The 27,085-nt window shown below is 42.5% G+C and overlaps 1 protein-coding gene across 1 annotated transcript; it reads left to right on the top strand.

Moving 5' to 3' along the window:
* Positions 1-27: 27 nt before the first annotated feature.
* On the top strand, positions 28-26,916 carry LOC139157056 (amine sulfotransferase-like). The gene is made up of 7 exons (XM_070733401.1): positions 28-235; positions 434-583; positions 11,805-12,013; positions 14,568-14,694; positions 17,433-17,527; positions 19,481-19,646; positions 25,419-26,916. The coding sequence occupies exons 2-7, from the start codon at positions 442-444 to the stop codon at positions 25,556-25,558; spliced, it is 879 nt and encodes a 292-aa protein (XP_070589502.1). The 5' UTR covers positions 28-235; positions 434-441; the 3' UTR covers positions 25,559-26,916.
* The last annotated feature ends 169 nt before the right edge of the window (positions 26,917-27,085 follow it).

Genomic DNA, 27,085 nt, shown 5'->3' with positions numbered 1-27,085 from the left:
AGTTCTCCTGGACCCATTTTACATTTCCAAATTAAGTTATTACTCAATCCTGTTAGAGTTCCTCTCTTGCTCCTTTTTGGAATACAGAAGTACTCCTGACACAATGATTGACTAAAGATCAGCCTTCTTCAATATTTGAGCACTGTGCTGGAGTATAAGTACATTGAGGAACCCATTGCAAATAAGATGACTTAAGGACATGATATGAGTGACTGTTAGAGAATATATAGATAAGGTAAGAAACAAATTGCAATTAGTACGCTCTTAAAATTTAATTAAAACTTTCTCTTACTAACAGAACTTTTAGATTCCACAATATAGTAATCTTTTAACATATACATCATTTTTTTATTTTAGCAAGATTCATGTTTTTTAAAGAACTGAATTAATTCAGTAAGAAGTATTGATAATTGCTCTATTATTACCTCAACAGTTGAAGAAATGGAGCCAGAGGATAAGTCCCTGTACAAATACAAAGGACTCTATTTCATAGCTGACGTTTCCTCACCTGAAAATTTAGATACACTGGACAGTTTTGAAATCCGAGATGATGATACATTCATAATCACATATCCTAAATCTGGTAAATTCAACGATGTCCTCCAAGTAAAAGTTAATCTTGTGTTTAATGTTGTTATTCAGTTCCTCGTTATTTTGGTTGCTGTAACTCTGTTGTGCTATAACCAGATTTTAACATTTACCATGTTGTAAGAAACTGGAAATATAGATAAAATAAAGCTTATATTTATATTTTACTCTATGTTGCTGAATGGGTCACTCTTAGCTAGTCACTCTTCCTCGCCAATATATCTCCCAGGGTTCTTGTGAGGAAAATAGGAGGAGGAAGAAATATTAGATATTTTTGCCACCTTCAGTAACTTGTAAAATTAATATTTTATTTATTTTTATTTATTTATTTATTTTGACCAATACACAATAATACACAATGAAGGTTATAGTGGATATACTTGAGTAAAATGTATTAAAGAAAGAATAGAAGAGAAAATATAGGAATAAAATATATCAATGAGAGAATAGCAGAAAAGGTGTAGAGTTAGAAGAGAAGATATAGGAGATATAGGAGAGACTATAGGACAGGGGATGGAAGTCCGGTAATGAGTTCCATGCTTCGACAACTCAATTACCAAACTCATATTTTTTACAGTCAAGTTTGGAGCAGTTAATATTAAGCTTCAATTTGTTGTGTTCTCTTGTGTTGTTGTGGTTGAAGCTGAAGTAGACTTTGACAGGCAGGACGTTGTAGCATATGGTTGAAGCTGAAGTAGACTTTGACAGGCAGGACGTTGCAGCATATGAGCATGTGGACAATAGTTAGATCATGTTTAAGGCATCATAGTTCTAACCTTTCTATTTTATTTATTTACTTATTTATTTATTGGATTTGTATGCCGCCCCTCTTTGGAGACTCGGGGTGGCTAACAACAATAATAAAACAATGTACAATAATAATCCAATAAATACTAAACAAGATTAAAAACCCATTAATATAAAAAAAACCAAACATACATACAGACATACCATACATAAAATTGTAAAGGCCCAGGGGGAAAGAGCATCTCAATTCCCCCATGCCTGGCGACAGAGGTGGGTTTTAAGTAGCTTACGAAAGGCAATTCTAATCTCTGGGGGGAGTTGGTTCCAGAGGGCCGGGGCCACCACGGAGAAGGCTCTTCCCCTGGGTCCCGCCAGATGACATTGTTTAGTTGACAGGACCCGGAGAAGACCCACTCTGTGGGACCTAACCGGTCGCTGGGATTCGTGCAGCAGAAGACGGTCCCTGAGATAATTTGGTCCGGTGCCATGTATGGCTTTATAGGTCATAACCAACACTTTGAATTGTGACCGGAAACTGATCGGCAACCAATGCAGACTGCGGAGTGTTGGTGTAACATGGGCATATTTGGGAAAGCCCATGATTGCTCTCGCGATTGCTTTCTAGACCCAGGATTGTAAGTCTAGTTTCATAGAGTATTTTGTTTTGGGTAGAGGAGTGAAGGGCTCTTCTGGTGAAGTATCTCTGGACATTTTCGAGGGTGTTAATGTCAGAAATGCGGTATGGGTTCCAAACAGATGAGCTCTATTCTAGGATGGGTCTGATGAAAGTTTTGTAAGCTTTGGTAAGTAGTGTGAGATTACCAGAGCAGAAACTATGTAGGATTAGATTAACAACTCTTGAAGCCTTCTTGGCAATGTTGTTGCAGTGGACTTTGGCACTTAGGTCTTTACTTATTAGTACTCCGAGATTCTTGACCGAGTGGGGATTATTTGTTTATTCAGTTTGTATTTGGAGTTCTGATTCTTTTTGCTGATGTGTAGGACAGAGCATTTGTTGGTTGAGATTTGGAGTTGCCATGTGTTAGACCAATCAGAAACAGAGTCTAGGTCTTTTTGGTGTTGAAGAGTTTTACATTGTCTGCGAAGAGAACACAGTTGCTTGTGATGAGATCACAAAGGTCATTTATGTAGAGAATGAAGAGCGTTGGTCCCAGTATCCTACCTTGGGGGACACCACTTTTAACAGGGACGGGGTAGATATGGTGTTTCCTATTTTAACAACTTGTCTGTTTGACAGGAATGCTGTAATCCAGCTGTGGAGGGATTCCATAGGATTTGAGTTTTAGGAGTAGTTTGTCATGGACCACTGAATCAAAGGTTTTGCAGAAGTCAATATAAATTGCATCTATAGATTTTCCTTGATCAAGATGAGTTGCCCATATGTTTTTGCAGTGGAGGAGATGTAAATTGCAAGATATTTTTTTTCTGAATGCAAATTGTTTGTTAGAGAGCAGATTATTAGTTTCTAGGTGGAGAGTAATTGACTGGTTTATAATTGATTCCATTACTTTGCATGGGACGCAGCACAGTGATATTGGTCTGTAGTTATTGACAAGAGAGAGGTCTCTTTTTTGAAGATGGGGATGACCATAGCTTTTGACCATAGCTTAGGAAGTGTGCTGGTTCTGAAGGATTTTTCAAAGATTATGCTCAGTGGTTCTGCGTAGCAGAAGAGAGATTTTTTAGGAAGTATGCACATAGACCATCTAGTCCGACTGATAGAGAAGGTTTAAGGTCATATAATGCTTTTGCAACTCAGTCTTCAGAGTTTGAGGTGCGAGTGATGATTTGGGGGATGAGATATTGTTGTTCACAAAGACAAAGACAAAGAATGAGTTGAGGAGGTTAGCTTTGGATGAATCATCATGGTGTTCTTTGTTGTTGGGTCCTTTGAGAGGTGGGATAGGTCTAGAGTCCTTGAGTTTGTTGTTGACAAAGTGGTAGAAGGCTTGATTGGATTTGGTGCATAGGAGATTTTCCTCTTGTATGCTGTGGCAGTTGAGAGATTCTGCTTTTATTAGGTTGGATATGCTTTTATAATGGCTTTTGAAGTTTGCTACTTGTCCTTTTTTGTTTTTATGCCAGAGAGATTTTTTGTTTGTTTGTAATTTTCTTATTGAGATGGGGAGGTTATTTTTCTTGATTGAGATACATGTTAATGGTACATAATGTCTGATGATTATTTTTATCTCGAGCAAGAATGTGTTGTAGAGGTCATCCATAGAGTTGCAGTTAGATAATAAAGTTTGCCAGTTGAGAGATGGGCATCAATGAGTTCATAGTTCACTTTTTTGAAGTTAAATTTTGGTGTCACATTATTTGGGTGGATCTTAGTATGGCTTAGGTTGAGAGTGAAGTTTATCATGCTGTGGCCACTATAGGAAAAAGGTTCTTTTATTTGTAAGCCATATATCGCACTTTTGCTGTTGTAGAAGATGAGATCCCGACAGTTATCTAATCTAGTATTGCTAATTATTAGTTGGTCAAGTCCCAGACTGGTGACAGTGTTATATATAGGTTCCGTGCTACATTCATTTAATGTGCATTTAATGTGTGGTAGGTTGAGGTCTCCGAGGAAGATGATGGGGTGTGGGCAGTGGATAGTCCACGTTAGTAGTGCTAATAATTTGTTTGCATGTGTGATGTCATATTCCAGAGCTCTGTAGCAGAGTAAGAAGCGAATTGTGGTATTTAGGGATAGATCACAGACAATAGTTTCAGGGAGTAATAGATCCTGCGCAACTTTGATATTTTTTAGGTTTAGATATTTTTTGTACCTCACCTCCTCTGCGGGATTCATGGTCATAACGAGAGGAAAGATAGTTCCTTGTTGTAATAATGGAGTCTGGGTAGGATGCATTGAGCCATGTTTCACAAACAAAGATAAAATCAAAGACTGAAGAAGAAGAAGAAGAAGGAATACTGACATCTTATTGATTATACTTCTGGCATTTAATAATTTGCACTTGAGATTGGTTTTGTGTTGGGAGTAGGTTTTGGGTTGGTTAGAGGTAGTAAGGGCTGTGCTTTCCTAGTCTTTCTGGTGTTAGGAATGACATTTTGTTGTTGTAGTAGTAGTGCTGGTTGGTAGGTATCGATTTGTTGTTGTGAGATGGTCGGTTGGAAGAAATAGGGTAGTTGATGAGAGATGTTAGGCTGGAAGATGTAGGGAGGGTCGTGGATTTGATGCATTCAGTGCGATAGTTGATGTTTAAGTTAGTTTCACCCAGGTCGAGATATCTCTTTAGTTCCACCCTTAGTTCACGGGATCAAATGCATTGAAGTAGTGAAAGGGCTGGTCTGGGTCTAAGTTTGTTGAAACTGATGTTGTTTCTGGATATGTGGTTAATAGTCTTGATGAAAAGCTGTTTTGCAGGTTCATTTTTGCAGACCACTCTGAAGAAAAGAGGTGCCACCAAGTCATCACTGAATTTTTTTTTAATTTTCATACTTTTCACCCTTAACCCTCCCCCTCCCTTCCCTCAGTTCTTTCTTATTCATAATCCCAGCAAGGTCAGAGTTCTAGACAATTTCTTCTTTATGTTTTCATTGGCCTTAACCCTTTCCACCCATGCAAAATAAAGTTTCCATTTTTTTCCCTTATCCTTTCAGCTTTTTCATCCAATGAACAGTTCAGTGAGATAATATGAGCTATTTCCATTTATATGTGTTCAACTATATAATCGTTCCATCGTTTTAGTGTCCATTTACTTTTATCCTTCCATCCATATACTATAGTTGTCAAGCCCAAAGTCATTATGTGAAGTCCAAGGTTAGCCTGACACAGTTTGGGAGTGAGTGAGAGAGAGATATGCCACCACACGGTCCTTTCTGCAGATATCATAGTAATGAACACAGGAAGGAATCAGGAATCCTGCATAGGATTGGTCCTCATGACTGCACGTGGGGATGTGATATGGGGTTTTGACCCGGATGTAATCTAAGGAACTCAGAGTTGGAACGATTCCAGTCGAATACAGACATGGCTGTTAACAAATCGTACCCGGCGAGAAGTACAGGAGTAGAAATGATTTATTTCTCAGCATGCTATTTGGTTCACTAACAATAGTTGCATGAGCAGCTTTTATCATAGTCTTTAATACTTCTTGTTCTTCTGTCTTCATTCCTCCTTCTATTATGTCCCATCCTACCCACAATTCATTTTTAACTATTCCATTTATATTTTTCAGTATTAAAGTCCAGAACTTTTGAATCTCCTCACATTCCCACCAAAGATGTGTGTACCATCCTACTGCACGACTACAACACCAGCATTTAGGGCTTAGTCCTCCAATCATATATGCCAACTGGGCAGGAGTTCTATACCATTTTAGATATATTTTCCTTTCCATTTCCTGAAACTTCTCTATTTTAATTTTTTGTATCCCTCTCATTATTCCTTGTATTCTTTCATACGTTAAATTAAACTCCTTACTCCATTTATTCTTAATTTGATTCAGCATATATTCCTTATCATCTGTCATTAATTTATATATCACCTTTACTCCTCTTAATCCTTTCTCTCTATATTTCAAAATTATATTTTTTATTTTCTCTCAGACCCATTTTTATCTTATCTATTAGCTCACTCCATCTTAACCAATTTTGGGGTCCACCTATTTGTATTATCTCATTGATTTTCATTAATGCACCCCTTTCTTTATATAAATCTTTTATTTGATTATACCTATTTATTTCTAACTCTTTTGCACTCCTCTCTATTACACTTCTTATAGATGCCCATTTTGATATATTCCTTGCTTCCACACTTTCTGCCATCTACTCCATATTTTAAATGGGTCCTATAGTTTTCTTACTTACTTCATTTAAATTTGAATCATGTATACCTTCTTTTCCTAGTCCCTTGTTCACCTCATTTTCTAATTTCACCCATTTCTCCTCTCTTTGGCCCAATTCTAGTAATTGTTTTATTTGAAAGGCTTCATAATAATATTGTATATTTGGTAGTCCCCATCCTAATTGGCTCTTATTTATATATACTGTCTTCAATGTTACTCTTACGCTTTTCCCTCCAAAGATCCATCAATTGTCTATCCCATCCCTTTAATTGTTCTGTGTGGATCTCCACTGGCAGCACTTGTATTAAGTACATTAATTTTGGTAGGATCAACATCTTTGCTGCTTGTGTTCGTTTTGTTATTGATAGATATTTCCCTTTCCGTTCCTTAATTTGTCTTCTTATCCTCCTCCATATCTTATCATAATTGCATTTTTAAAGCCACTCTTCTTTCTTAGTTATTTGAATACCTAAATATTTTATTCTCCTTTTTGCTAATTGTATCCCTCCTTCCTCTGCTATTCTTCTTTGCTCGGTTAAACTCATGTTCATTAACATTATCTCTGATTTATTCAAACTTATTTCCATTCCTTAAACTACCTCAAAATCTTACAAAATTATTTTAAGTTCATATAATGTATTCAGCGGATTTTCTGTGACCAGTAAGATATCATCTGCATACAAATTTATTTTTAATTCTTCATTTCCTAGTTTATAACCCTGTATTCTTGCATTATTCCTAATTCTATCTGATAGACTTTCAATAACTAGAAATATCCCTGGTAAAAGATGACTACCTGGTAAAAGATGACTACCTTGATGGGTACCCCTTTGTAGCTCTATTCTTTTTGATAACCTATTATTAACTCTAATTCTTGCCCCCGCACCTATGTTCAGCCTTTGAATTGTTTCTATATATGATTTATTAATTCCATATTTTTCCATTACAGTGTATAGATATTTATGATCTATTGAATCAAAAGGCTTTATATACATCCAATTCAATTATACCCCACTTTTTCTGTTCCTTTCTAGCCATTATATTTAATATATTTCTAATCGGGTGTGTAATCTGTCTCCCGTTTATGAAACTATACTGGTCTCTATCAATTATTTTAGGTAACATTTCATCTAACATCTTTGCAAAAATTTTGTAATCTTGATTAAGTAATGAGATTGGTCTATATGAACTAACTAGTTTAGGGTCCTTATTTGGTTTGAAAATTGTTATAATTTCCTCTTCCTTCCGTGACTATCATACCTCCCTTCAGTATGTTATTAAACAATCTATACATATGTGGTACTAATATCTCCTTCAGTTCTTTATAGTATTCTGCTGTTAGTCCATCTGTACCTGGTGATTTTTTACATTTTAATCCTTCCCTTATTTCCTTCTCTGATATCTCCTCTCCCATCTTATTTGACTCATTCTTATTTAATTGACTGGAATTCTGTTCTTCCCATTCCTGAACTCTTCTTTTCTTATATAAATCTTGATAAAATTCTACAAAGACCTCAGAGATTTTTTCTGTATTATATTCTGTTATTGTATTTATTACCTGTGCATTAAGATCATCATGCAATTGGATGGCCACCCCCCTGCTGCTTGTTCTTGCTCTGGACTCAAATATTGATGACCATTTGTTGACTCTTATCAATAATCTCTTGTCCCTTTGTGGTTTTTGCGTTTTTTGAAGGCATAAAATATTCAATTTTTCTTTGTTCATAACATTTTGCAATCTATACCTTTTTCTGTTAGTAGATAGGCCATTCACATTAATACTAGCAATTCTTAAAGCTGCCATATTACTTTATATCTTGTCCCTCCCTCTTCCCTGCCTGGGATTTTATTTAATATATTATACATTACCTCCCCCTTCTCCCCCTTTTTTTGTTATATCAGGTTCATCATTTTCTTCAAGGTCGAAGAGGATGGCATTCTGGCATTTTTGTTCATGCTCCATTGCGTCTTTGACAAGAGTAGGGATGTCTGGAGAAGAGTTGGACTGTTGGTGGTTGAGGTGGACTTGATGGGCTGTAGACATGTGGAGGTGGAGTGGTAAAGGGAATTGGCTTTTGAGATTTAGCGTTTAGCCTGAATATTTTATTCCATGGATAGTAGGTGTGGTTCTATGTTTTCAATGAATGTTTAATGTGTTTTGGAGGCTGTTTTCAATGTATTGATAACTTCAGAAAGTCTATTGCAGCTCCCTAATTTAGGGGCATCGCTCCCTGTAAGCTGCGCACGTGAGCGTGCATGCGCTCCAAAATACCCCTGCGCGCACCCTTTTCCTCGGCCGCGCACTCCCCATCCCCCTGCCAGCCTGCGGGGGGGCAGGCGGGGAGGCGCGGGCAGTAGAAGGGAGCCGCAGCCGCCCCTGACTCTCCATGGTGCCTCCGGCCCCCTCGCGCTCCTGGCCTCTCGGCCCTGCCCGCCGCCCGCCCAGCCTCTCTTTCTCCTCCGCTGCAAGGGAGGTGGGGCAGGCGTTCTCCGGAGGCTGGCGGGCACGCGGGCCAGCGCGCGCTCTTCCCATCTCCCTGCCTGCGCACCCGCCCGGAACATTCAAAGTAAGAGCAAAGGGTTTTCTTATTTTGAATGTTCTGGGCGGGTGGGCTGGCAGGGAGATTTGGGGAGTGTGCACCGGCTGCCCCCGAACGCCCGCCCACTTGCCGCTCGCCGCTTGCCCGCCCGCTCATCGCTCGCTTGCCCACCCGCTCGTCGCTCACCCGCCCGCCGCTCGCCGCCCGCTCCGCCTCTCTTTCTCCTCCGCTGCAAGATAGGCAGGACAGGCATTCTCCGGAGGCTGGCGGGTGCGCGGGGTGGCACGCACTCTTCCCATCTCCCTGCCTGCGCGCCCCCCTGGAACATTCAAAGTAAGAGCGAAGGGTTTTCTTATTTTGAATGTTCCGGGTGGGCTGGCAGAGAAAGTGAGAAAGAGAGTGAGAGAGAAAGAGGGGAGAGAGAAAGAGATAGCAAGAGAGAGAGAATGAGAGAGAGAAAGAGTGAGAGAAAGAAAACAAGAGAGGGAAAGTGAGAAAAAGAGAGCAAGAGGGGGAGAGATAGAGAAAGAGAGAGAAGGAAAGAAAGAAAGAGATGAGAGAGGAAGGAAGAGAGTGAGAGAGAGGAAGAAAGCAAGATAGAGAAAGAGAGAGAAAGAAAGAAAGAAAGATGAGAAAGGAAGGAAGAGAGTGAGAGAGAGGAAGAAAGAGAGAGAGAAGAGTGGAAGGAAGAGAGAGATGATAGAAAAAAGGTGAGAAAAAAAGAGAAATGAGAAAATGATTGAGGCAGAGAATGACAGGAAAGAGATAGAAACAGAGAGAGAAGTGACTCTTGATTTAAAGCATATGGTAAAAGCACTTAAATAATAACAGAGAAAAAAACCCAGCCCTCACCTGTTTTTATTAGTAGTTTTGCTAGTTGTTTCAGTTTTAAAAGTAATGGATTTTGGTTTTTTTAAATTATTAATTTCTTTTAATAAAAAAGAAAATATTTATTTATTTATTTATTTGTTTATTTATTTATACATACATACATACATACATACATACATACATACATACTTCTATGCCGCCCAGTCCCAAAGGGACTGTCGCTCAGACACTATACTTTTCCGCCCACACCGAAAAAAATTTAGAGGGAACATTATTTAGGGGTAGAGGTAGAACAGAGGTAGAAGAATGAAGAGTTTCCATAAAGAAAGGTGGCTATATGGTTAGTTATGTTCAGGCAAGAGTGGTGTGCAGAATTTTTGCAGGTTTGACATTTGATGTATTTATCAAAATCATTTATAGTGTCTTTGCATATTTTATTTATTAATCAAATTTGTATGCCGCCCCTCTCCGTAGACTCGGGGCAGCAGGGATTGTTGCTTGGATCTTGTAATTGAAGATTTTGAGGTTGTTGGTTTTTTCCTGGCACGACTGTTCTCTGGGATTGTAGCACTGAGGTTTGTAGCTTTATTGTTTTATGGTATGATGAGTGGAGGGGGAGGCAATGGAATTTATAAAGCTGGGGAGTAGGAAATGGATGTTTACTGCTTGAGGGTGCTTTGAAAGCCTGGCTACCCCTTTGAGATGCTTATAGATCTGTGGATAACCACGTGGGATGGAGCTTTGTTTTTTACAGTAATGATGGAAAATCCATGAATTGACTGTTGCATTGAGAACGGCTCTTAACTAATAAACTTTGTTTTATTTATTCGATTTATTAGTGTACTTTTACAACTTCAGTCAATTAGCTTTGATTTATTTTGGTTCAATAGATTATTTTGCTTCTTCCATCTTCAAACACCAACTGGGTGTTTGCAGAGCCAGGGCTATCATTTCACACTTTCTTTCTCACTTTCCTTCAGGGTGCCAGGGAGGAATCAGGGCTTCAGAGCAGATGTGGTTGGGCTGGGGAAAATAATAGCAGCTACTACTCTCTGTCCCCTGTCACTTACTCCTTCCTATTCCTTTGCTTATTAGTAATTTATTAAAAGCTTTGGCACCGTTGAAGCTACTTTGTTGCTGGGAGTCTCAGCTACTTTGTTTCTGGGAGCCTCTGGACGGCTCCGCTGCGGCTCCAAGCCTCAGATTGCCTTGCTTGGTACCACTTCAACAGGCTTGGAGCCCCTCCCTGCGATCGCAGGCTCACAGCAGTAGTCATGGCAGGGGGGGATCAAGCTATCAGCAGAGGATCAAGGCAAGGAGCTAAAAGATTGCTCCATTCCGGAACCAAGCCTCGGATGGTAGCTCAGCTGGAGTTTGGTTAGTACGGGCTTGGCAGCCAATGGCGTTAATGCATGGAGGTTCTGGATGGACTCGCAACAAGTTTATGCTTTTTAATTGTGATGAGATTGTTGGGGTGAGTGTAGACCTGCTGGGGTAGACATGCTAGGGCTGATTTAAATGGGCAGAATGTATCGGTCACTTACAGTTCATAGTTTCCTGATAGTCATGGCTTCTTTGGATGTTTTTGCCATTGTCCAATAGGTTGCTGCTTCCTCATGGCTGGACGTTTTGTATTTATTTATTTGTTGGTTCTGTTTATTATTAGATCCGTTTAATGATAGTTCTAGTCTGTCTAACTAATTGGACGGTTACTTGGTAACTCCAGTACTGGGATTCCAATATTTTTAATGTTTTTGTTCAAACTTGGATTCCCACTCTCTGTCTACGCATCTGTCTGCATCGCCATCTTGGTCCCTCGATAATAATAAAGGCCGGATAGAAATAAATGTGCAAATAAATAGCAATTCATTTCTCAGCCATCCATCAACTTACTCTATCAATTTTGGCAGAGTTAATTATCTTTATGCATCTTTGAAATGTTTGCTGTTCGGAGAGGCATAGTGGTTAGAGTGCAGCACTGAAGGCTACTTCAGCTAATTGCTAGCTGAAGCTCAGCAGTTCAAATCTCACCACCGGCTCAAGGTTGACTGAGCCTTCCATCCTTCCGAGGTGGGTAAAATGAAGACCCAGATTATTGAGGGCAATATACTAGTTCTGTAAACTGCTTAGTGAGGGCTGTAAAAGCACCATGAAGAGGTATATAAGTCTAAATGCTATGGCTATTGCTATTCTCCCTGATAGGAAGCTTGGCTTTCCATAACTTCAAAGTTCTCCAAATAATCATGGATGAATTAATTTAATTATTCCTTTTTTGCAGGGACAATATGGACTCAGAATATTGTCAGCTTGATTCTTTATGAAGGTCATCGAGATGGAACTGAAAACGTTACCCTCATTGACAGGGCACCATGGCTGGAGTATAATATTTTCCATGTAGATTTACCTAGTCGCCCATCACCTCGTATCATTTCTTCCCACCTGCCCTACTATTTGGTACCCAAAGGATTACAAAATAAAAAAGGAAAAGTAGGACATATTTTGTTTACTTGTCAGGTGGAGTGGGGTGCTGTCTGCATTCCTTTCTGTTCTTTAAGCTCTGTATCTGAATGTTTTATTAACTGATAGATAACGGTACAAAACAGTATTAAAATCAGGTCATGCCAAGCAGAAATAGCTAAGAATCAAACTGAAAATTGAACCACTTAAGCTTATTTTCCCCAAGATGACACTCCCATATAATACGTTTTGTTCCATGGCCACTTGCTAACATAACATATCTGGAGGATGACCAGTTGAGGGATGCTATCTTTAGTCCTCAAAATACCTTCTGAAAATTTCAACTCTCAGTCACATACGCCCAACACCTGGAAACTTCACTGGTGCAAAATGCAGCAACAATAGGCATTTGTGTATTCCCTAGAACTGCATTGGCTACTTTGGAAACTGCATTGGCTACCAGCTTATTTCTGGATCCAATTCATGGTGCTGGTTTTGATCTTTAAATCTTCATGAGTGGGGAACACGTTTCTTCAAGGACCTCACCTCCCCAGTTGCAGCTATGTATTGTACCACCTCCAGCAGGAAGGCATGTCGGGTTCCATCAATTAGGGGGACTTGTCAGTCAGGATCCTTGAGGAAAGCCTTTAGATCTGTGGTCTCTGCCATAGGGAAAATCATTGCTCCAAGTCGAGGTTGGCCCCAATCCTGTTGGTCTGCTGGAAGGCTCTCAAACAAGATTTTGCTAATGAGCTCTGAGGTCCCATGATATATTAGAGCCCGTTAGATGAATGTGTGAGAGATACTTGAGGCACTCTCTATATCAGCGGTTCTCAACCTGTGGGACGCGCCCCCGGTGACGGTCGAATGACCAAAACACAGGGGTCGCCTAATGCAGTGTTTTTCAAACAGTGGAGACATGGCCAGGTGTGCTGTGAAGAAGGAAGCTTAGGTTCCAGTCTCACAACTTTTTGCTGAGGGTGCGAAGAGCAAAAAGTTGCGAAACCAGAAGCTGCGCTTCCTTCTTTGCACCTTACAAATTTTCCAGCAGCTGCAGCGCCCTGCCTGGCTGGAGCTTCCATGGAGGTGGCGGCAGGTGAGCTTTGGGGCTCGGCTGGAGGGCGCCGGCAGCAGCAGCACTGGGCAGTCGCCATGGGGCAGAGTCAGGCCGCATGCGCACAAACAACCCCCCCGCACAGCCTTTTCAAAGGCCGCGTGCAACAGAGCTGGGCGTTGGAATTGGGGGTGGGGAGCAATGAAAGTGTTGAGGCTGGCAAAGATTTTTGTTGTTTTAAACGTTGCGCATGCCTGCGCAAGCGCTTCCCATTCCCCTGCCAGCTGCCAGCACCGGCCCAATGACCATCTGGGGAGGAGCGCGGTTCCATGCCCTGCAAGCCGCCAGCGCCGGCCTAATGACCGTCTGGGGGGGAGCAAGAGAGAGAGAAATAGAGAGAGAGAGAGAGAAAGGGGAAGAGATAGAGGGAAAAAGAGAAAGAGGGGGAGAAAGAGAAAGAGAGAGAGAGAAAGCAAGGGGGAGAGAAGGAAATGGGGAGAGAGAGAGAAAGCAAGAGAGAGACAGAGCAACAGACAGAGAGAGAGAGAGAGAGAGAGAGAAAGGGAGAGAGAAAGAGAAAAAGAGAGAGAGTGAGAGAGAGAAAGGGGGGAGAGAGAAAGAGAGAGAAAGAAAGCAAGAGACAGAGAGAAAGTGTGTGTGAGAGAGAGAGAAAGTGTGTGTGAGAGAAAGAAAGCAAGAGAAAGAGAGAGAGAGAGAAAGCAAGAGAGAGAAAAAGTGTGTGAGAGAAAAAGAAAGCAAGAGAGAGAGAGAAAGAGAGTGAGAGAGAGAGAGCAAGAGAGAGAGGGGGGAGAGAGAGAGAGAAAGCAAGCAAGAGAGAGAGAGAGAAAGCAAGAGAGAGACAAAGAGAGAGAGAGCAAGAGAGAGAACAAGGGAGAGACAGAGAGAAAGGGGGAGAGAGAAAGAGAGAGAGAAAAAGAAAGTAAGAGAGAAAGAGAGAAAGAGAGAAAGAGAGAGAGAAAAGGAGAGGAAGGGAGAGACAGAGAGAGAGCAAAAAGGGGAGAAAAGAGAAATGAGAAAATGATTGAGGCAGAGAATGAGAGGAAAGAGAGAAAGAAAAAGTGAGAGAAATGACTCTTGATTTAAACTTAAATCATATGATAAAAAGCATCCAAAGAATGAGAGAGAGAAAAACCCAGCCCTCACCTGTTTTTGGAAAGAATAAGAGAGAAAAACCCCCAGCCTTCACCTGTTTTTGGAAATGGTTCAAGAGTTTTTGTGATTAATCACTATGTTTAAATTATGTTGGATTTGCAGCAATGCAAATAGATAATGCAAATCAGGTACAGTATTTACATTTTGAATCATAATTGTAGCAAAATTACAGTTTTGAAGTAGCCACCAAAATTATTTTTTGGATTGGGGTCACCGCAACATGGGGAACTGTATTGCGGGCTCACAGCATTAGAAAGGTTGAGAACCACTGCTCTATATGGTTTGTTGTCAATCTGTCTTTTTTCTTGGTTTTGTCTAGGGGTTTTTTGACTGGGCATTATCATCTTTCTCTTACAGATAATTTATGTGCTTAGGAATCCAAAGGATGTCTTGGTTTCTAACTATCATTTTCACAAAATAACAAGCAAATTAGAAACCCCAAAAGACTTTGATACGTTCTTTGAAAAATTTTTGGCTGGCAGAGGTAAAAAGAATTTGATCATGACAACGTTCTGTCACTTTTTGTTATGGATAAGAGATTTTGAATCTATTTCAATCTCAGAGCCACCATCAGGAATTTTGGGGCCCCATACAGCCTAAGTGTCTGGGCCCCCCCCCGCCATTTTAAAACTATTTTAAGTCGCCAAGCCACTCCATCCCCCGGGGATCATTTCCCGCTTCACGCCAAGCGAGGCGGTCCCATAGGCCAGTGTTTTCCAACCTTGGCAAATTGAAGATATCTGGACTTTAACTCCCAGAATTCCCCAGCCAGCGAATGCTGGCTGGGGAATTCTGGGAGTTGAAGTCCAGATATCTTCAAGTTGTCAAGGTTGGGAAGCACTGCCATAGGCTATTTCAGGAACTGGGTTAAGCCAATTGTGTGGACTCGTCCAGAAGAAAGAAAGAAGCGGGAGTGACAAGGGAAAGAAAGATCCTCCTGGCATCGGTCAGGCAGAGCGAGGCTTATTTACGGCTCCTTAGCACTTCTCCCTTCTTGTTGACATAACCATGTGCTTTCTAGCGAGGGGTGGGGGGAGGGGGATCCCACACCCGGCAGCCACCGGTGAGGAGCTGGAAAGGACGAGGGGAGAGAAAAAGCAGGGTACCAGCAGTCAGCCGGGTGTCTTGAGGGGCACTCCCATCTGGAAGGAAGGGAAGAAAGGCGAGGGTGAGCTATGAAGGAAGGAGGGAGGGTGGAAGGAAGGAAGGAAGGAAGGAATGGTAAAAGGGGCGATCAAGAGAGGAATGGGTGAATGAATGGACGGAGGGTGGGAAGGAAGGAAGGAAAAAGGGAAGGGACAGGAACAGAGGAAGGGTGCAAAGGAAGCAAGGAAAGGTGTGAAAGGGGAGAGTAAGAGAGGAAGGAGTGAAAGAAGGGAGTGAGGGAGGAAAGAAAGGAGGAAGGAGAAGGAAAGCAAGAAATGGAGGGAGGGAAGGAAAGAAAGAAAGAAAGAAAGAAAGGGGGAAGGGACAGGAACAGAGGAAGGAAGGAAGGAAGGAAGGAAACTTATGAAAGGGGAGAGTAAGAGAGGAAGGACTGAAGGAAGGGAGGGAGGGAAGAAGGTAGGAAGGAGAAAGAAAAGAAGAAATAGAGGAAGGGAAGGTAAAAGAGAGAAAGAAAAAGAGCAAGAAAGAGAAACAAAGAAAGAAAGAAAGAGAATGAAAGAGAAATAAAAAGAGAGAGGGGGAATGAAAGAAATGGAAGGAGGGAAGGAAGGAGAGAAAGAAAGAGGGAGAAAGAAAGCAAGAGAAAGAAAAAAGAATGAAAGAGCAAGAGAGAAAGAAAGAAAAAGCAATGAAAGAAATTGTGATTTTTACTATGCCGGCTCCTTCCCTCCCCCGCTCCCCATAAACCACCTACCCCTCTACAGCAAGAGGGAAGCGCCCGAGGCGCGGGGTTCTTCCCTTTCTCCCTCGCCCGCATCCTTGCCGCGGTGACTCACCAGGAGAAGGCTGGAGACCCACGTGGCTCCTCGAGGGGCGTTGCGGAAGGCGGCGGCGGCGGAAGCCCTCATGCAAGGCAGGGGATGATGGGCAAGGGACGCCTCGGGGAAGGAGGGCAGGGCGGGAAGGTAATGAGGGGGCTGGCGGGGGTTTAGGAAAGGGGAGCCCGCCGGGCACGACGGAACGCTGGCCGCGCGGGGCTCCAGGACCAGCCTTGCAGCTCCTCGGCGGGAGGAGCCGAAAGCCACCGGGCAAGGACTGGGCTCAGCAGGAGAAGTGGCCGGCTTCCCATAGCGATGGGGAGCTTGGCTTCCGGAGGGCCAAGCTCCTTCCGCGGCTGCCATCGGGGCTCCCTGCCTATCTGCCGGCCTCCCTGCCTTCTTTCCTCGCGGGGGTGGGATTCCGGCCGTCATGGTGATGTTATAGAAGATCAGCCAAGCTGTGGTCACCAAACTCCGAGGCCGAAGCACCTTCTTCCCATTCTCTTTCTCTTCCACCGACCCGGTGCCGGTGCCGCGGCCCCTAATTGTTCAATTTGGCCGGGCTTTTTACTTTGCTGAGGTAAGGGCCTCACCTCAGCAAAGTAAAAGGCCCGGCCAAATTGAACAATTAGGGGGCCCCGCCCCCGCCGGCCAGCCTCCTGGCACCAAGTCAGCAGCTCCTTGCACATGCGCAGACTGTACCCTCCCTCTTTTGCCGGCCGGGCCGCCTGCCTCACCTAATCAATTTGGCCGGGCCTTTTACTTTGCTGAGGTGAGGCTCAGGCAGGCGGCCGGCAAAAGAGGGAGGGTACAGTCTGCGCATGTGCAAGGAGCTGCTGACTGCGGGCCCCCCTAATTGTTCAATTTCGCCAGGCCCGTGACACCACTCCCAGTAGTACCGGTCTATCGGCGGCCCTATTCAATCTGCTTCCTACCAACGGCAAACAATCTACCCTCAGATTGTTGGGGAAAATAGACTAACTCTGTGAACCACTTAGAGAAGGGTGTACAGCAGTATATAAGCCAAATTGCAATTGCTGCTGAGCAATTGGTCCACTGGATCCCTTAGACAAATGGTCAGCTGGACTGTTGCAGCACCGAGAAAACAATGCTAGAGTCATTTCCCTCCTATTAGTGTTCTGTAGTTCATATTTTGCATTTCATGGCTAGACTGTGTAGATATTAACGTAGTCTCTAGTAGAGATGTCATGCTTTGATCTTTAGGCCCACCAGGATCATAAAGATAAGTGGAGCATTAATCCTCATGTTTATGTTAAACTCATTTATCTCCTATCAGTGTTTTGTAGTTCATGGCTAGACCACGTAGAAGGCTGGTACGCTCATAAGGGTGATTTCAATATTCTCTTCCTGTCTTATGAAGAAATGAAAAAGGTAAGATTTTTTGTGTGTGTTGTGTAGTGCTAGATGAACAAGCATTAAGCACAGAAAGCTTAAGAATAAATGGGATGTATAAATAATTTATTCCAATAGGGAGTAGCAGAGGTTATCGCAGAATCACTCTTGGTTATCTGTAAACCCCTGGAGGATTGCTGAGATCTTTGAAGAAAAATAAGTGTCTGTCTCTTCAAAAGGAAGGAGGAGGATAAGGGAAACTAGAGTGCTGTTACCTTGATATCAAAAAGATTAATAAAAGTCATCTTTGTAAGCACTTGGCTGGTCATGCCGGTATTCATGGGATGCATGTCTTGTAAACAGGTTCAGCAAAATAAAATTGATTTAATTTTTAACAAATTTAAATAATAAATAAGGAAAATCCAATTAGAAAAATGTACCTAGAAAAATCTTAGCTAAAGTTTCTTATAATATTTTCCTGTTTGGGCTCAGAAGAGATTGATTCAACTCAACTGCAATTTTAAGAGAGATCAATGCTAGTGTTGGGCGAACTGAACTCGCACAATTCGGGTCCATACCGAATTTTGCGATGTTTGGTATGCTAGACCTGACCCCGAATTTTTTTTGAAATCTGTGGTGAAGTTCGGGGTTCGCCGCCACCTGGGAGGAGAGTGGGGAATCCCATCATGGAATTCCCCATCTCCTTTTGCTTGCCGTGCTGCAAGCAAAAGGAACTGGGAAACCCCACGATGGAATTCCGGGTGTGGAGTTTTGACGTCACATATACTTCTTCCTGACCTCCCTTTACTAGCTTAAAAGAGAGCCCAGAAACATAGCTAATTCTATAGCGCAATTGTTAGCTCTCTTGACTTTGAATCTGCCGATTGGGGTTCGAATCCCAGTGGAACCACCTTTTTTAAAAAAAATAAATAAATTTTATTTATTATTATTATTATTATTATTATTATTATTATTATTATTATCATCATCATCATCATCATCATCATCATTATTTATTAATTATTTCCATGGGCACATCGGGAAAGTTCCCTTTTGCTGCCCAAGGGCTGGAGGGTCTTTTAAATGCTTTCTTTTTTTCCCACTAAGAAGAGATTAAAAGGACCCAAACCCCTTTTTTATATATAATAAAGAAGCATGATGATGATGATACTAATAATACTACTACTATTACTAATAATAAAAATAATAATAATAATAATAGCAGTAGTAATAGTAATAATAGTAATAGTAATAATAATAATAATAATAATAATAATAATAATAATAATAATAATAAATTAAGTTTAATTTATTTTAAAAAAAGGTGGTTCCACCGGGATTCGAACCCCGATTGGCAGGATCAAAGTCAAGAGAGCTAACAATTGCGCCATAGAATTAGCTACATTTCTGGGCTCTCTTTTAAGCTAGTAAAGCGGGGTCCTTTCAACAAAAGGAGCTAGGAAATCTCACAATTTCGACATCATGGAGTGTTCGGGGTTCAGTTTGGGTTCGGGTTCGGGGTTCTGTGATGTCACCTGAATTTTTTGTAAAGTCCGCCCGAATCCGCCGAACCCGAATTTCGTTGGGTTCGCCCATCACTAGTCAATGCATTTTTTAGCCTGGTTTGGGAACTGGACAACCTCTGATGCAGCCAAAACTGCTAAGAATATAAGAGTCAGAATCTTTGGCACACAAATATTTTGGGAACTAAGAATGTTTCCCAACAACCTGCCTCTTGAAAACATTTACCAGATGTCCTAAAGCTGCATTGTGTTTGTTTCATTCATTGATATTGCTCCTATGTACAGCTTTTATTAAAAAAAAATACTTTATCTCAAAGTATACTTTTCAGTAGGAAAAAAAGTAAAGTTTAATATACAAGATATGTATAAGGAAGTAATAATCTTGTGAGCTCTCAAATATATCAACAACATTTTCCATCTTTTCCCCATGGTTATGGACTAACTAATTTAAAGCTGTATCAAATTGCAGGATCTGAGAAGTTCTGTACTGAAAATATGCAACTTCCTAGGAAAAAAACTGACTGAAAAGGAGGTGGATGATGTGGTGTATAAAGCTACATTTGATAACGTGAAAGTGGATTCTAGAGCAAACTACATATCTCGTGATTTGCTAGGAGGAAACTTTCTTCGCAAAGGTAAAGTAATAATAAATCATAATCTAGGGCTATGCTTTTAGAATGTGCCAAGGTTACTACCTTCATCTGAAAAGCATTCTGAAGTGATAGGAACATGTCCCAGCAGCTTCTCTTTCTGCTGTCTCTCTGTGATGTTGTTTTTGCCTTATCAGCAGCCCACTTTTAGAAGCCGTAAACATTTTTTAGTTGTGCCAATGTTGAACTGGGGTCCTCCTTTTCACTCTAATAAAGTCATGGATATAATCCGACCTTTTTCAGTTATTATTCTGTTGAATTATATTTTGGAAGGGGGATTGTTTTAGCTCATACTGACCACTTTAGGATGGTGGAGACACAACCACTTCAGTCTCTACCTTAGGTATTCTCCTCCGCCACAAGTGGTATGGGTCACATGATTAGAATACTGCTTTGAAAGTTAGCAAGCCCTTGTTTGAAATCCAAGTGCTGTTGCATGATGGGACGATCTTTCTGTCATTCCCTCTGGCACCTTGTTGGAAATTTGAAAGGAGTATCACTCCCCAGGCATCCACCTGGCAACAGTGATGTCACTGGCTAATCCTTTCAACTCGAAAAGGCTAATCAACTTATTTTCATCCTGAAAAAAAGGTCGCTCTGACATAGGAGGGCACTGTCCTCCAGTCTTAGAACTGCCTCCTCTATTTATATTTAATGATCAAAAAGCCATCAATCATTTATCTTAGGAATTGGGTCAAGTGGATGAACTTAAGATCATTTAGAACATTTAGAAACTTGCCGTGTCACATTTGTGTCATGTGATTTTTCAATATGGTTTTCCCTTTATGGAGCTGGGGTGGACATGGTCTGCATATGCTGCATCTGACCCCAGGCCACCAGTTTGATACTCTTGATTTAAACCACACTGGGAGACCATTGGTTCCATGACTTCCTAGTAAGTGATACTAATGACACAGGAATCACTCAACAACTTCTAGAGAGAGAGAACTTTGCCCTTCTATCAAGTCTTCCTTATGTAGTCCAGCTCTAGTTAGAATAGTAAGAAACAGTTTCCTGCCCAAAAACTATAAATACAGATTTCTAAGAATTGTGGCTAAGCATTCCTTTGATTTCTGGAACACTATCTTTGGACAGATGAGACCAAAGTGGAGATGTTTAGCTGCAATATGCAGTGCCACATTTGGCAAAAACCAAACACTGCAAATTAGCACAAACATTTCATCATGCATGTTGGTGAAGGGGGAGCGATTTGAAGTCAAAGGTTTTGCAGTCACAGGTCAGGACACCTTGCAGTCACTGAGTTGGCCATGAATTCCGTGTATAGCAAAATATTCCAGAGTCACATGTGAAGCCATCTGTTTGACAGTTAAGAATGGCCAAATTGGGTCATGCAACAGAGGACAATGACCTCACGCACACCAGCAAAACGACCATAGAATGGCTGAAAAAGAAAAGAATCAAGGTGTTGCAATGGCCCAGTCAAGGTCCAGACTTCAACATGATTAATATGTTGTGGTGGGACCTCAAGAGAACCGTACATAAACAAATGCTCACAAACTTCAATTAACTGGTTGTAAAGAATAGTGGGCCAAAATTCTTCCAAATGGAATCAAAGTCCTCCCAAAACTATTGAATCATAAGCTTTACACACACAGCTTTTGCATTTTGGCTTTCTTTTTATAAAATAAATCATGAGAAGGTATAATATCATGTTCATCTGATGTTCTATTTACTTACTTTTAAGAATTGCTAAGACCAGATTTTCAGTATATTGTCATACATAAATAGCAATAGCCTTTAGATTTATATACTGCTTCGAAGTGCTTTACAGCCCTCTCTAAGTGGTTTATAGAGAGTACGTATATTGCCCCCAACAATCTGGGTCCTCATCTTAACGATCTTGGAAAGAGGGAAGGCTGGTTCAACCTTGAGCCTACTGAGATTTGATCTGCCAGACTGCTGGCAGCCGGTGATCAGAAGAAATAGCTTGCAATACTGCACTCTAACCACTGCACCACCAAACCATAGAACTGAAACAGGGCATACTTTCTGTTTCCATGGGCATACTTCCTGTGTATACATTCATTCACACAGTTAGTTACAGAAATAGTTACAGAAACTCACCTTTAAGAACTGGTGTCAGTATTGCTGGCTTGATGGATAGTTGATTTTTTAATTATTCCTATATTTTTAGCACTTTAGAACTTTGCACTTTACCAACTTTAATTAATAGCTAAGCTCTGATTTTATATTATTAACTATTAATCTATGAACTTTTTATTCCTATTTTATATTGTGATATATATTATTAGTATTTTAATTATTACTAATTTAATTCATTTTAATATCACTAGGGGGTTTTGTAATTAATGGATGATTGGGGTAAATATGGGACGAATGATTGGTATGAATGCAATGGTTGGGGCGGGTGGGATTATGGTATGAATGTGATAAATGGAAGCAGTATGAGTGATAGACTTTGCCCACCTGACGCCGGAGAGGCGGGAGGGGAGGGGGCACTAATCTCTGGGGAGACAGAGGGTCAGAATATTCCTGTGTTGCTGGGGAGAGGCAGATATGGCGGGGGCCGCGGAGTTAGCTGTTCCAGGGGAACGAGGGACCGTTGCTTAATAACGATCCCTTGTTCTGGCTCCGTGAGCCCAATCTTGGGTACTGGTGATGAGTGTAACTCTGGCCCTGGGCTCAGGTTGCTGCTGCTTAATGCCAGGTCGGTGGTAAATAAAGCTCTCCTCATCCGGGATCTGATCCTGGATGAGGAGGCCGACCTGGCATGTATTACTGAAACCTGGCTGGGCCCAGAGGGAGGTGTTCCTCTCTCTGAAATCTGCCCAGCTGGGTTTCAGATATGGCATCAACCTCGACCCCAGGGAAGGGGGGGAGGAGTGGCTATTATAGCCAGGGAGAGCCTTTGCCTACGTGGACTCATTGCTCCGGAAATTGCGGGTTGCGAGTCACTCTTGATGAAGTTGGACTTAGGGGTTCAGGTGGGCTTATTTCTCACGTACCTGCCTCCCAGCTGCGTGTCAAAAGCCCTGCCTGTGCTACTCGAGGAGGTAGCCGGGTTGGCGGTGGAGTTCCCAAGACTTATTGTCTTGGGGGACTTCAACCTGCCGTCACTCGGCGAAACCTCTGGGCTGGCACAGGAGTTCATGGCCACCATGACAGCCATGGACCTGACTCAAGTAGTACAGGGTCCGACTCATGAAGGGGGGCACGCACCCGACATGGTATTCCTTTCCGAGCAATTGAGTAATGGTCTGAGACTAAGGGGCTTAGAAGCAGTGCCTTTGTCATGGTCAGACCATTTTCTACTACGGCTTGACTTCCTGGCTCCAATCCTTCCCCGCAGGGAGGCGGAACCAATTAAGATGTTCCGCCCCAGACGCCTGATGGACCCAGAGGGCTTTCAGACGGCGCTTGGGGTTATTCCAGAGGCACTTGTCCACAGTTCGGCAGAGTCTCTTGCGAAAGCCTGGAACGAGGCTGCAGCAGAGGCTCTTGACCGGATTGCGCCTTTGCGACCTCTCCATGGCGCTAGACCCCGTAGAGCTCCATGGTTCAACGAGGAGCTCCGGGAGTTGAAACGCCAGAAGAGACGTCTAGAGAAGCGATGGAGGAAGAGTAGGTCTGAATCTGATCGAACACTTGTAAGAGCTTTTATTAAGACTTACAAAGTGGCGCTCAAGGCGGCAAGATGCGCGTACCATGCCGCCTTGATTGCATCAGCGGAATCCCGCCCGGCCGCTCTGTTTAGGGTGACCCGCTCCCTTCTTAATCAGGGGGGAGTTGGGGAGCCCTTGCAGAGTAGTGCCGAGGACTTTAACACGTTTTTCGCTGATAAAGTCGCTCGGATTCGGGCCGACCTCGACTCCAATTGTAAAACAGAGTCGACTGACAACGAGTCAGTCGAGGTGACTGGGGCACGTACTTGTCCACCTGTCTGGGAAGAGTTTGATCTGGTGACACCTGATGAAGTGGACAAGGCCATTGGAGCTGTGAGTTCCGCCACCTGTTTACTGGATCCGTGTCCCTCCTGGTTGGTTTCGGCCAGCAGGGAGGTGACACGGAGCTGGGCCCAGGAGATTACCAACGCTTCCTTGGGGAGGGGAGTTTTTCCATCACTCTATAAAGAAGCGCTTGTGCGCCCCCTCCTCAAGAAGCCCTCCCTGGACCCAGCCGTACTTAACAACTATCGTCCAGTCTCCAACCTTCCCTTTATGGGGAAGGTTGTCGAGAAGGTGGTGGCACTCCAGCTCCAGCGGTCCTTGGAAGAAGCCGATTATCTAGGTCCCCAGCAGTCGGGTTTCAGGGCCGGTTACAGCACGGAAACCGCTTTGGTCGCGTTGATGGATGATCTCTGGCGGGCCTGGGACAGGGGTTTATCCTCTGTCCTGGTGCTCCTTGACCTCTCAGCGGCTTTCGATACGATCGACCATGGTATCCTTCTGCACCGGCTGGAGGGGTTGGGAGTGGGAGGCACTGTCCTTCAGTGGTTCTCCTCCTACCTCTCTGGCCGGTCGCAGTCGGTGTTAGTGGGGGGCCAGAGGTCGACTCCTAGGTTTCTCCCTTGTGGGGTGCCTCAGGGGTCGGTCCTCTCCCCCCTGCTATTCAACATCTACATGAAACCGCTGGGCGAGATCATCCAAGGACATGGGGTGAGGTATCATCAATATGCGGATGATACCCAGCTTTACATCTCCACCCCATGCCCAGTCAACGAAGCGGTGGAAGTGATGTGCCGGTGCCTGGAGGCTGTTGGGGCCTGGATGGGTGTCAACAGACTCAAGCTCAACCCGGATAAGACGGAGTGGCTGTGGGTTCTGCCTCCCAAGGACAATCCCATCTGTCCGTCCATCACCCTGGGGGGGGAATTATTGACCCCCTCAGAGAGGGTCCGCAACTTGGGCGTCCTCCTCGATCCACAGCTCACATTAGAACAACATCTTTCAGCTGTGGCGAGGGGGGCGTTTGCCCAGGTTCGCCTGGTGCACCAGTTGCGGCCCTATCTGGACCGGGACTCATTGCTCACAGTCACTCATGCCCTCATCACCTCGAGGTTCGACTACTGTAATGCTCTCTACATGGGGCTACCTTTGAAAAGTGTTCGGAAACTTCAGATCGTGCAAAATGCAGCTGCGAGAGCAGTCATGGGCCTACCTAGGTATGCCCATGTTTCACCATCACTCCGCAGTCTGCATTGGTTGCCGATCAATTTCCGGTCACAATTCAAAGTGTTGGTTATGACCTTTAAAGCCCTTCATGGCATCGGACCAGAATATCTCCGAGACCGCCTCCTGCCGCACGAATCCCAGCGACCGATTAGGTCCCACAGAGTGGGCCTTCTCCGGGTCCCGTCAACTAAACAATGTCGGTTGGCGGGCCCCAGGGGAAGAGCCTTCTCTGTGGCGGCCCCGGCCCTCTGGAACCAACTCCCCCCGGAGATTAGAACTGCCCCTACTCTTCCTGCCTTCCGTAAACTCCTTAAAACCCACCTTTGCCGTCAGGCATGGGGGAACTGAAACATCTCCCCCTGGGCACGTTTAATTTATGCATGGTATGTCTGTGTGTGTGACTGTTAGCATATGGGTTTTTTTAAATATTTAAATATTTTAAATTTGTCTGATTGCTTATGATTTGTTTTTACATGTTGTGAGCCGCCCCGAGTCTTCGGAGAGGGGCGGCATACAAATCTAAGTAATAAATAAATAAATAATAAATAACAATGAAATTTTTCATGACAGGATGACATAAAACTGTTGACATATTGTTTCCCAGGCACTATTGGGGACTGGAAGAACACTATGACTGTTGCCCAGAGTGAAAGGTTTGACCATGTCTTTAAGGAAAGGATGGAAAAGCTGCCCTTCAAGTTCTGCTGGGATATTCAGGAGGATCCTCAGCCTATTTCCAGCTGAATGGAGGAAAACAAAGTGGGATACACACTTTTTGAATCAGAAATGACCTTCCAAGAAGAATCTTTATAGCACCTTGCAATGTTCAATTCTCAACACTGCAGGGATCATAGACAGGGCAACATTAAATGCTGCGTTATTATTAAATATTGTTTATTGATTTATATTTCCATAGATCCCTGACTCTGGGTATTATAGATGAAAGAGAGACCCACAAAAACAATATGGCAAAACCCATTTATTATATTTTCCGCCTCCCTGAAGATGTATATTGCTTGATTAATTTGCTAATCTTATCTCCAGGGTATAATATTCCAAAGGGAGGAAGTCATCACACAGAAGGCCCTTCTCCTCGGCCCTACAAGATGCACCTCCCTAATAGATGAGACCTAAAACCTACTTTGTCTTCCCAGTCTGGTGGGCTAGGGTAACAAAGGACAAGCGGTCTTTCCAACATCCTGGCTCCAAGCCACGTAGAGGTTTAAAGATGGCATTTGGGTTTGTGGATTAGTTTGAATTTGACTAGAGAAAGATTGTAGCTTTCAAAATATAAGATTATTTTCATTTGGTAACTTTCTATCTTTTATATAAAACTAAGAGAACATTTTCTGAATACTAGCTTAGAATGTGGTGACTATCAGTGTTTTAAGATAGTTTATAGATTGGTGTCATTTCTTAAACCTAAAGTGTGGTTGTAATGTTAATATCTCTGAAATAAAAGAAAGTCGGAGGTCTTTGTTAATGTTTCTTAAATGTATTTTTCCCTTTTGGGCACCTTTAATCTGTTTTGTCATTCCTTTTCTCTTTTATGTTGATTTCTGTTTTAATATATGGTGATGAAACTTTGTAAAGATACTATAAGTGATACTGGCTTTACACTATTAAGTTCTTCTATTTGTCAATATCATCACATTAAATGGGACTGGCAAGCTCCTGTCCTTGACTGATGCCAATAAGAAAAACATTAAAGCCTACTACAACATGCTAACGTAGCCCTAATTTCTTGCTTTTCTCACCTGATATCTCCAACCCCCCTCACTTTATGTTTGAACCCCCCTCCTTTTTTTAAGTGTGTCATGGGGAGAAGCATTGATTGCCAAATGATGGACATGTTTATTTTTTACCTCTCATTTGGGTGCCCTGAGCAAAATTATTTCACAGTAGATGGCTTATTGGGACTTAGGAAGATAATTAGGAAGATAATTGGAAAAAGGACTGTAATGTTAAAAATTTATAAAGTTTAGAAGGCATTCCATACAGGGCCCATATAGCATGGCTGTGGGTTTAAGAAGATTTATTGATACTTGCCATTTCATCGTTTTTAATTAGTAAAATAAACTTTAAAAGTCATTACTTTTTTTAAAAAAATGGGTAAAATTTTCTGCAAGCCAGAAATAGTTAAAACAGTAGAGGAAGAGTGAAATTCCACTGTCTTCCTCAAATTGCTTTTCTAACTGCTTACGTTAATGACCCTCTGTGAAGTCTCCTGCTTAGACTTAATCCCTCAGTTTTCTTGGACAGATTTTTGTA

The sequence above is a fragment of the Erythrolamprus reginae genome, chromosome 1 (assembly GCF_031021105.1).
Source record: "Erythrolamprus reginae isolate rEryReg1 chromosome 1, rEryReg1.hap1, whole genome shotgun sequence".
Taxonomy (NCBI): Eukaryota; Metazoa; Chordata; class Lepidosauria; order Squamata; family Dipsadidae; genus Erythrolamprus; species Erythrolamprus reginae.
Note: the sequence above shows the minus strand (reverse complement) of the source record. Positions and strands in the feature narration are given on the sequence as shown.